The following is an 11,510-nucleotide window of genomic DNA, read 5'->3' on the forward strand; positions in this document are numbered from 1 at the left end:
CCGCCATATCTTCTAGAGAGAGCAAGTATGTCAAAGCCGAATAAATGAAACAAGAATAAAGACACTTACAAAAGCAAGGACAGACCAGCCTAGGGCTTCATTAGCCCAATACGGATCAACCTGGAGAATGATGTATACTCCTGCATGTCAACCCTCTCTATCCACCTGATGGCCGCTAACTCCCCCCTAGACAGGTCAGCTTCAGCCAATGCCTTCACCTTGGTCCTTGGGATTGAACTTGCCAGGGAATGACCCCCCCCCTGAGCAATGCACAAGGAATAACCCCTCCTTCCAGTGTTTCATTGAGGAGGGGGCTTCGACAAGCAACTTATTGTGTTGCTGAGCCGAAAAGTAATAATAGCCATGTTGGTGCTTCTTCATGTATAGGAAGTATGTGAACATCAATAGAGTGATGTCCACGTTGTGAATCGAGCAGTAGCAAAGGAGGCTAACCAAGTATCTAAAGGAATTGGGCATCAGTTGGACTAAATGGACATAGTACCACCTCAGCACCATTGTGATACCCTCCCTCAGAGGAAACATTATCCCGGCTATCAGGCTGTGCTCATAGATGCAAAACTCGCCCTGTCGAGCTGAGGTATCCCTTTCACCAATGTCGGGGCACCTCAGCTCGTACTCCTCGGGAATGTAGTAAAGGGTCTTAATTTGGGTAAGGTCTTCGGGTGTCAACCAACAAGGCAAAGACGCGAAGCAGCTACTGAACCGCGCAGGAATGCCAAGCCCCTCTTCAGACACAATCTCCACTTCGCCCTCATCAGTCTCCCCAACCTCGGCCTCTTGAAGGGCCATAGCCTCCTCCGTCGTGGCACCCTCACCCTTAGGCCCGTCGACCATGGTCTCATGGGCGTTGGTCTCACAGATCTCGTGCATGGTGGCTTCATGGTGAAGCCCTGGCTCGGACTCGCTATTAGACATACTACTAGACGAAGAGGAAGATGAAGACATCTTACCAAAGAACTACACCATGGAACACTTGAAAACACCAACCAAGGACTAACACTTGTTGAGCTCCTATGGTCGCTCACTCAAAATGGCAATGTAAAATGGCTCACCGCCTCCCCTTTTATAGGGGGGACCAACAGTCCAGATCATCTCAAATCAACGACACTGATTCAATGCTGCACTTCACATGCACATGACCTCAGGAAGAAGAAATGACATGTCTGCCAACCCGTAACAAAAATGACACGAGTGCTGAACCAACCAGTCCGCCCTTACTCTAGGCCAGTCAACTTGAAGAAACTAAAGTTTCTCCGTCGAGGACCGCACAACTTTCATTGGAACTGAGTTTAAGGGAAATCTGATTAGTTCCCCATAGAGGATGCCCCACATGCGCATCTTAACATGCATTGGGAGCATCTCCTGTACTTGTCATGGGAGATGTTCCAAATACACGGCTGGAAGATGATCTCGGTTTAAGGGAGGTAATTGTGACCTCTCTAGATGGACGATGCGAGTCCGGATCTGCTACTCACAAAGTGCGCCTCACACCGATTTCATAGCAGAGATCACATCTCCTCCCTACAAGGGACCGCCCCACAATGCCCCACAACACATCCCCATCATGTATTGGGAATATCTCCTGATGATGACATCATCGGGACTAGTACTATCATCGGGAGATGTTCCCAATACACGACGGGGATGTGTTGTGGGGCATTGTGATGCAACATTTTCGAACCGCCGTTGACCTGGATGATCGGACCATTCAGCCTGGGAACCGTCCAAGCAACTAGTTCCATTTTGCCCAAAACCTAGAATCTAGTAAAAAACCATTGAAGCAATTGAACCGTTGGCTCATCGACCCATTCAATAATTTTGACCATTTTTTAATTTTTTAAATTTTATTGTCAGAATGTACCGTCCATTTAAACCAAATAATCGAACCGTTGACTCAAAAACCAATTGAACGATTCCATTTCCAAGTCGCTTTTTAAAACGTTGACGGCATGGCCCTTGTGGGGCGGAGATGTGAACTCTTCCCTGCCGCACATCGGAAACATCTCCCGTACTTCGTATTTATTATTAATGCGAGATGCTCCGAATATAAGGCGGGAATTTTTCACTCATGGAGATAATCAAAGAACCTTTTTTTTTTGTCCCGCTACTCGTGATTCACACCAAGTGTCACCAACCATTAAGTAAGTGTAGAACATAGTGACGAGGGAGGTTGTCTAGCAGCATAGATGCAGAAATCGGTGCTCGCCAAACGATTCAAACCATGACTTCAACTCCATATTCATCTTCCGAACAGATGGAGACCAAGCTTCAAAACCCCAGCCTTAGCCCAATCCCTAACCCTAGTTTCTCGTCCTCTGCAACACGCCTCTGGAGACCTGCTGCGCAGAGAAACCTCCGAAACCAATGGTCGAAATTGCTCTCTCACAAGCAACAATGGTACATGGCATCTTCGAGCGGGAGATCGCACGCAACCTCTCTCGTCAATGATTATCTCCGGCAGAGGTATTTGTACAACTTCTCGTCCGTTCTTTCTTCAACGTTCAGTTTATTTCTGTTTCTTTCTCTTCTCTTCCTGGATTTTAGTTCGGTCCGATAATTAGGTCTCATTTGGGGACTTGTTGAATTAGATACATGTCTGCAATGGATTTAGGTTGCTTAAGCGACATGCCCAATATTCGAAGAAAAGCTTGCCACAAATTGGCTCGTCAACAGGTAAGCTTCATCATCCAGATTGAAATTATTCGGACTGTTGTTTATGAGTTTGATTTGATTCGATTTTGTTAATATTGATTTTTGTATGTTACTTTTCTTATATCGATGTCCTAATTCGTCTTACGCTCGGCAGTAGGAATTTTTTTGGGTGGTTTATTTGTTGGAGATTTATAGTTTATACGCTAGCATTCAAACACAAATAGAATTCCTGACGTAACACTGTTGCAAATGTGAGTTGTCTAAATTATTGATTATTCTGAATACTCAAATGATGAACCCTTCATTTTAGACCAAACTAATCTATAACAGCATCCAGATTGGGTTGGCCCATCCAGATGGATGGAACCGCTTTTTGCAACAGTGTTACGTCGGGAAAGAACATCCTACCGCATACTCAAATGATGAACCCTTCATTTAAACCAAACTAATCTATAACAGCATCTAGATTGGGTTGGTCCATCTAGATGGATGGAACCACGTTTTTTCATCATCGAGGTGGATCTACCTCCTGATTTTGATGGAGGCAGAGTGTCGGATGTGTCACGCCAGGCTGTTATGCTTTTTGAACTGGTTGGGCGGGATGCAGGGATGCTGATAAGGATTTGGTTAGCCTATATTTTTGAATTTTGCTTCTGGCCTGTATATACGTTTTTACCTTGACTGGTGATATCTTGGCTATAAATTTAATCTCTGAGGTGGTAGATTTGGTTCTTGTAGTGTTTCCTAGGTGTTTATATAGGCTGTTTTTTTGGGGGGGGGACTGTAATGTTTTTTTTTTTTTTTAATAATATTATATTCTAATTGCTTCTTAATACCTTTGATATTCTTATGTTAAACGTGATTGCTTTTAATATTTAATGAATATTTACCATTACAACAACAAAAGGTTGTGATGTTATGCCACCTATAAGCACCCATGCCATTATAATGGTAGATCACTTGGTTGGCATGAATGTTAATGATAGCAATATTGGTTTCAAGAGCATGATGTTAACTTTGTCTCTGTCAAATACTGACAAGTCAATAAATCTTATATAGATGGCAAAGTAAAGGTGTTCCAAGTTGTTCCTTAGATTTCTAATATGATATTTGGTGTTACTTCTCGTTAGATTCATATGTGTAGCTAACAATGTTTTTTTCACCGATTTCTTCATAGGAGATTCATGGGAGAAAGCTTCTATCATCTTACAAGGATATGGTATGTATGCTTAAAATGTATAAATAGTTGGGTTCAGAATGTTCATGTTTGCTTTTGAGTTATAATGTATTTGAGGTAACAATAAGATCTTAGTGTCCATAACCACCAAAATTGGCAACCAATTCGTGCTTGGGAAGGCTAGTGCCCATAACCACCAAGAGTTGGTTGCCAACTTTGGTGGTTATGGGCTTTTGAATTTGGGTTTGTAAGGTTAGTTGAAATTTTGTGTTGACTGTGCTTATTTAAAAGCCTGTTAAAACTTAAAACTTATTGGGGATTCAAAAGTTCTATATTTGAAAAACAGTAACTTCTTGATTAAATTTATTGGTATTTCTGGGGTTCTAAAGTTGATGGCTTATGACCTTGAGTTGGTATGAATTTTTGGGGTGTTTAGAGTGGATTGAACAATAATGTGTTGAAAGAAGCCCTATGGTTTCGGTCAGAAGTCCTAATTTCTTTATTTAATAATGAAGATGGCCAAATGAGCGATCCATCTGGTTGATGTACTGCTTCTTGTTGATATGATACAGGTGACTGCTGTGTCACACATGGCAAACACTTCTAGCTCCATGCGGTGTTTTCTTAAAGGACCAGCAAGTAGCCTGCTTGTACAATTTTCTAGTGCTTCAGAGGATAAGAATGACAATGGTGATGGTGGGGGAATTCCGGTCTTCAGATTTTGGTCAATTCCACATTTTGGTATAGTAGTATACTTAAATTTTAATGCTTCTGTGTTTCCCCTTGTTTCCAAGTTGTACAATTACAATGTGTTTGTTGGGTCTTGGCATCCATTATCTAATTCTTTCTCCTTGATTAGTAAGGATCTTGATACTAAGAATGAAGGTCACATTTCAATGTTTGTTACTTGGATGTAAACCTATCCAAGCAACAGATTTGAGGAGCCATTAAGTGGTGGTGACAAGAACAATTGACCATTATACAGATGGAATTGAGACCCATATGTTGTAAGTATCTAGACTTGAGCTTAAGAGGATCCACGGCTTTCAAGTAAGCAAAAGTGTCCTGGCTTAAGCATAGGTCAGCCTGCAATCTTGTGGGACCAAGGTCCATCCTCAGAAAGCCAAAGTTCTAAGCCCTTGTCAAGCTCAAGCCATTGTCAGACATGATGCCACAAATTGACATCACCTGCCAATTTATTTTCTATTTTGTGTTTGTACTTTGTACGTATCTGACAGTACTTTCCATTTTAGTTGTGTGATGCATTTAATTCTTGTTTAAGTCCATTAGAAATTGGAACAGTTCTTAAATGTACTCTGCGTTTCTTAATGGTAACAGATGAATTTTATTAATTATGAGGAAGGAATCAGTTATTACAACAAGTGCCAATCATCCCAATTTCACATCACTTAATTTCTTCATTTACATGTCTAGAATCTAGATTTACATTACCCCCCCCCCCCCGGTTCACCCAAAGAAGCTGTTGTCTACTAACTCCTTGTTTTCTAGATCACCCACCATTGCATTAGCAGTTCTTGGTTGCCACTGACAGCTTAAGATGATATCCTTACCCAAGCCTTTTATCTCCCTCATGATGGATCAAAACTGCCACGTGACAAGTCTGTCATTCATTAGCCATCCCAGGACCACATTATCTCCTTTGATAATCTAAAGACAAGGGACCTTACTAGCCTCATTTTTGAAGTACAGTCATGATTTATGGTCTCATTGAATTTTCATGACATATGTGGCCTGAGTATAAGGTGCCTTCTATACTTGAGGGGCCAGGATTGCTCACACTGTAGCCATCAAAATTGAGTTTAACTGAATTTACTTGAAGTGGTAACCATTAAGAGCTAACCTTTGATATGGCTGTCAAAGAACTTGCCACCCAATACCACTGTCTTATTATATCATCAATGGAGATGGACTAAAGATGCTCATCGTTTTAACCCAATGAACTACCTTCACTGTAATGCCTTCAATAGAAGCATTTTTAAGCCGTTGCTTACCATTTGAAAACCCTTTGGTTCCTTTCTTACCAAATAGACCAAACTATTGCTTCCCTTGTACTTCTCCGTAGGATCTTGCCTCTTTTCTTGGGTGGATTAGAGGATGCGTTGAAAAGAGCTTCCAAGTCTGAAGGAGGCTTGGATCCACTCCCGAGTTCCAGCCACAAAAGACAGAAGATTAGTATAGATTCTCCACAAGCAAGAGATAGCAAACGAATGTTTTGGGATAAGTAATCAAGAGGATACGCCTCATAGTCCTACTCTCCATCCCCCTTCCTTAATACAACACTTTTTTTCCAGGAAAAAGAAGGCTTTGGGGTCAGTGGCTTTGTGAAGGTCTGAATAATGGTGGATTCTGTAGTTCTAAGAGCCTTAATATCTCTAGCCAATTGATGCAAGAAAACCTAAAATTTGCAAGTTTACCTGCTGCAAGAGAAGTTTAGCAAGGAGGCGCCTTTTTGTTATGTTGTTGAAAATCAGATTTGGGACTGTAACCAAATTCTCAAAAACAACATTGAGAATTCTAAAGCATGTTGATGACTGTAACACAAGGGACTCTAGTTTATAGGATGCCCCTAGAGGCCACATGGGGACTGTAACCAAATCCTGAAGCATGCTGAGGCCAGAGAAAGCCCAAAACAGTGAAGTACTAAATGGGATACAATCTGAAAGAATTTGCATTAAGAAACAACTTTGAGAATTGCAACGAACAAGCAATTAATTCAACAATCACCAGAGGATACCCACCTATTTATTACCCCAGTATTGACTATCACCAGAAAAAGAGTATACGAACCACTTTCAAACTAGTATAAAAGAAATGCAGTTTCAGCATTATGGGATATCTTTGAAGGTAAAATAACTTGGCTTTTCTCCTTCACTTTTGAAGCTGTTCTGTTGTCAAGGGTTGGTTGCCCTTTTAATATTTCATTACTTTATGGTGAAGGTTCAAGTAGTATGATGAAATTCTTTTTCTCTTTGAGAAAGTCACATGGTGGTTATTGTGAATTTTGAACAGAAAATTTGGGGCAGGAGCTTGTTCAGATGTTCTCCCTGGAGCTAAGTTTCAAGGTAATGGCTAATTTGTTTTCTGTTGTCTGCAATAGACTAAATCCTTTAATGATCTTATGTATGTGTCCTGTTGGGTTGGGCAGCGATTGCTTGTGGTTGAGTTACTCTCTGTTAGTTGTGAAGAAGTTCAACAACAAAGCACAGGATTGTGTTGGTCAGATGAGCTTTATCCAGGAGAATTCAATGAGTTGAGCATAAGCAACTTATATTCTGAAGAAACTCAAGAGCCAGTTCTTCCTAGGATAAAGGGTTGGGAATCTAATACTCAAACTATACAATTTAACCATCACCCGGACCAAGAGATCTTACAGGTACGCCTTTTTATATTGAAATAATGTATTTTTTTCCCGTCAAGCATAGTTGTCAAGGCAAAAAGCCAACACCTAGGCAACAGGTGCCATGGAGGGTCTCCTTGCTTAAGCACCTAGCTATATTGTACATGGCACTATGATTTTTGTGTTTTTTGAGATTATAATAATAAAATACACAACTATTAAACTAAATTGTTAATTTTGTGGGTTACAGACTAGTTTCTTTTTACTATTTTGTGTAATAATCTACTTCCACCGTTTCATTTCTCATTTTCCTAGACAAAACAGGGGCCCAGCCCTATATTTTCTGATTTTTTTCTTCTTATTAATATGCTGATTTTCTATGTTTTAATATGAAGTTTACACTTCTTTGTAAAGATTATAGATAATTGCTAGTGAAAATTTTTTGAGAGAAGGTAACTTTCTATTCAAAAGGAATCAAACAGGGGGGGGATGAACATGAAGGATGTACAAAGAAACAGAAAACCCAAAAATTACTAGGTAAAGTATTTGCACTATACATTATAAAAAAAAAAAAATATCCACCCCTGATTTCGAAAGAGAAACAGCTAAAGCATTCAGCTCCCTTGGGGTCCATCTAAACGAGCAAGAGAGGTCTGAGGTCTCCTGGATCTCTCTTTCAGAAGATGATCAAATCTCCAGGGGCCCCTATCAAGGTTGGAAACCCAGCCAATGACATTCCTAGAATCACCTTCCACCAGCAGTGATCTTGCACCAAGAGACTTGGCAAACCTTAGATCAATGAGAAGGGCTCATGTTTCAGCTTCCTAAGAGTCTGCCAAACCAATGGTTGCTGGTTGCTGTGGAATTATCCTAGGGTTCTTTTTTTTTTTTTAAATAATCAATCACCTACATGACTTGGTGACAAGCCCCCCCCTTCTTGCCTTGAAAACTATGCCTTCGAGGCAATTAATTCCATGACATCTTGTGAAAATTAGTGGAAAAAAGGGAAAACTAAATAGGAAAAATACATGAACAGAAAACTTCTGGCAAGTGTGAGAATATGGGTTCAAGTCTGAGAGCGGCCACTTTGTGCAAAAAATGCCAAATGTTAGGACTGCATCCAATCTTCCCCTCCCAAGACCCCAGATAGCTGGGACCAACATTGGGTAATGGCCTTTTACAGGAATGGAAACCATAACGACTAAATGTTAGGAAACAAACAGTTCATAATCTATGTGCATATGAAGGAGATTCAGATAGGTATGAGCTACCATTGTATTGGTCCAAGAGGAAATGCTATTTGATTTAAAACAAAATCAATATCATACGATGATACGACTACTGCTTTTCATGGAAAGAAGTCCTGACTGAGGTCAATAAATTGAAGTAGAATTATCACATATTATCAGGTTGATTTTGGTCTAATTTCTTGAGTTGAAATTTGTTAGTCTGCTTGTACGATTGATCCACCTGCCTTATATTGATTATTATGCTGATTGTTGAAGATAATTACATAAGATGGGATCTTACGTTTTCCAAATTGGTCAATATGTAGAATTTTCATGCAGTGTGTACACCTTATTCTTAGGGCCGTCAATGGATTGAGCAGACCCAGCTATCTACTATCATATTATCATGTTTGAATGTGTTTATTTTAAAAAAAAAATGAGTAGGTTTATTGCCAAATTACATATTAAAAATATATCTATCAATTATATGTTATAACCAGGTGTTCCCTCTTTATGGTAATGAACATCATACTTATAAAAATAATAACCGGGTTGTACTGGGTCAGACATGATAATCCCGATTAATAATTGGGCCAGCTCTAGGTCTGAGTCTGCATTTTGAGCCTCGATTATAACAGGGTCATACTTGGTTTTACCTGTTCTGGTCTAATTAAGATCCAGACTGTGTAAATTATGGCAATAGACCACAAGGGTATCAGTTACCCTCCCTTAACTTGGGTAAATCACTTACCCATCTGCTGAACCGCATCGGTAAGCGCTCTTGCCCTCTCAGCTCTCTCTTTACCCGGGCAACTGTTAAGTGTACAAAAAAGCTGGAAGCATGCTTAACCGGGCACTGGGAAACACTTGCCCGGGTAAACGCACTTACCCAGGCAAGTAAAAACAAGCAGTGCCTTAAAGAATTTGAAGCCCGGAATGATGTGATTTATGATTTGATCAGAAGTTTGAATTTTCAGAATAAGAAACTGATACAGATGCCCTGGTTCCAACACGTCTCCTGGGAGGAATAGAATGCATCTCATGATAATATCTATGTCAGTTATATGAAGGTTCTGTACCTATAACAGTTTTTTATTAGCAGCCATACTTCTGACTTTTAAATATGTATTGATTGATAAAAATTAACTACAGAGCTCAAAATGATTGACATACTCCACCACAACCACAAATTCATTCAGAGTCCATTTTACCCACCCGAAAGAAAATAATACTCTAATGCTCACTTCTAGCAAATTTTACCAAGGTAGTTACGTTGAAATTTTTTGAAGCCTTGTGGATGGACTGTTTTCTGTTGCGGAATTTTTATTTGGTTGCTATCCTCATTTTTTGAACGTCAGTTTGGTTTCTACAAACAACTAGCACAGCTCTAGCTATTTGGTTGCTATCCAAAATCATTAACTTTTACTGTCTGAGCGAGTTTTTGATAATTTCTTGTAAGCCTAGGAATTAACTAACTAGACTTCCGCCGTAATTATTTTCCTTTGACCAATAAAAAATCCTTCGCTTTCATCATTTCTGATTTTTGAATCCTTGAGTTGCAGGTCTATCTAACAGCATGGCTAGCCGAGGTGAACATAGATACTCAAAGGTAAACAAAGAAAATGGAATGGTTAAAGAAAGTAGAGAAGGCAGGGACCTTATAAAAATATCTATGGCGTCAAGGTGCTAGAAGATTTCTTCCCAAAATCAATAAATCATATTAATCTAGATTTCATTCCAACATCAATTTTGAAAACTTTATCATATTAATCTGCCTTAAGGCAAATTATATCGTAGAAATTCTGTCAAGACTAATTCTGTTTGTTTTTGCTCCCACTTGCAGGGTGGGTGATATATTTTCCATGGTTGGAGAAGAAATGCATGTTAACCTTTCGTGAAACTTTCCTTAAAGCAAAAGATAAAAGGGATCACATTGTTTCAGTGAGGGGTTGTGGATAACGATGGAAGGAAATAAATTTGATTTTATTTAATTTTGCATCACTTCGGTGTTCTTCCAAATCGTGACTTGTTGCACCAGTATACAAAAATGGTGCTAGTGAGCTGTGCTTTTGGGCACACCCCATGGTTTCAGCCATATGCCTGAGCTCAAGTCTAACATGAAATGACCAATAGTACATTCTCCACTATGTTCATATCCTATTCATGGTACATACTAGGAGGGAGGTTTGAGGCTGAAGTTGCAGAGGCGCAAGCATTTGGAACTCGAAGAGCTTCAAGCTGATTTGTCGGCACCTAGTGATCGTCCATAGATCACAAGAGGGCCGTGAATCCCACAATTTCGCCAGGAAACCGTGGAGGACTTCCCATCAAGCCAATGGGACTGCATCAAGGATTATGATGCTCAACCCAGTTCAAGTCGCCATGGTTTATTGATTACCAGGCAATTGGATACCATTTGTCTTTTGGTGGCAGTATTTTTAATGACAGCAATGAGCCAGGGCAGAGACCTTGACGGATAACCAACCCTATGACACTGGCCCGAGCAAGGTAAAACACCTCTTCTTTGCTCAAAGCCTCAAACCGAGGCTTGAATGAGCAGGAGATGAGAGATCACTTGAAGATCGCTGATGGGAATACTGGTTTCTGTGGTACAACTGATACCGTTAGGCTCTGCAAGTTTTTCATGGAGCGAGCTGCTGGTGTCTATATAGAACAGTCTTCAGCACACGACAGAAAAGGATATGTTTTCACTTAAGTAACTAAGTATATCATTATTATTGTTGCAACGAGGCTGCTGTTTTGAGTTTTGACAGAAGGGATTGTTGGACCTATGTAGGTATCTCTTGCTTTTGTTGTCGTGACTAATGATCACTGTTGGGAGAAAATTTTGGCTGTTCATGTTCGACAGCTGCCCACTGGGGTCTCACTGCATGACACATTAGTCCATATGAATTCCATCATTTTTCCATGTGATAGTGTAATGATAGATTGGTAGTAGATGCATCTGTGTGGACTAACGCGTAAAAAGAATGGCACCTAATTTGTAGGTTCGTTTGGTTTAAAACCTGTTCGTAATTTGTTTTTTTTTTTTACTAGAAAACTTAGTTGACAT

The 11,510-nt window shown here is 40.0% G+C and overlaps 1 protein-coding gene across 4 annotated transcripts; it reads left to right on the forward strand.

The window, feature by feature from the left end:
* Window positions 1–1,980: 1,980 nt before the first annotated feature.
* On the forward strand, window positions 1,981–11,366 carry LOC148863284 (uncharacterized). Of its 4 annotated transcripts, none has more exons than XM_088981156.1 (8): window positions 1,981–2,484; window positions 2,610–2,694; window positions 3,851–3,892; window positions 4,423–4,591; window positions 6,881–6,933; window positions 7,017–7,244; window positions 10,000–10,046; window positions 10,281–11,366. In XM_088981156.1, the coding sequence occupies exons 1-8, from the start codon at window positions 2,243–2,245 to the stop codon at window positions 10,333–10,335; spliced, it is 921 nt and encodes a 306-aa protein (XP_088837282.1). In that variant the 5' UTR covers window positions 1,981–2,242; the 3' UTR covers window positions 10,336–11,366. The 4 variants fall into 4 exon arrangements, 2 of the variants coding, with proteins under 2 accessions (XP_088837282.1, XP_088837284.1); XR_016110798.1 differs by having other exon boundaries at window positions 1,983–2,484; window positions 10,000–10,120; XR_016110799.1 differs by having other exon boundaries at window positions 2,070–2,484; window positions 2,633–2,694; window positions 10,000–10,120.
* Window positions 11,367–11,510: the final 144 nt, after the last annotated feature.

This window comes from Nelumbo lutea, chromosome 3 (genome assembly GCF_056320005.1).
Source record: "Nelumbo lutea isolate HS-2025 chromosome 3, American lotus-T2T, whole genome shotgun sequence".
NCBI lineage: Eukaryota > Viridiplantae > Streptophyta > Magnoliopsida > Proteales > Nelumbonaceae > Nelumbo > Nelumbo lutea.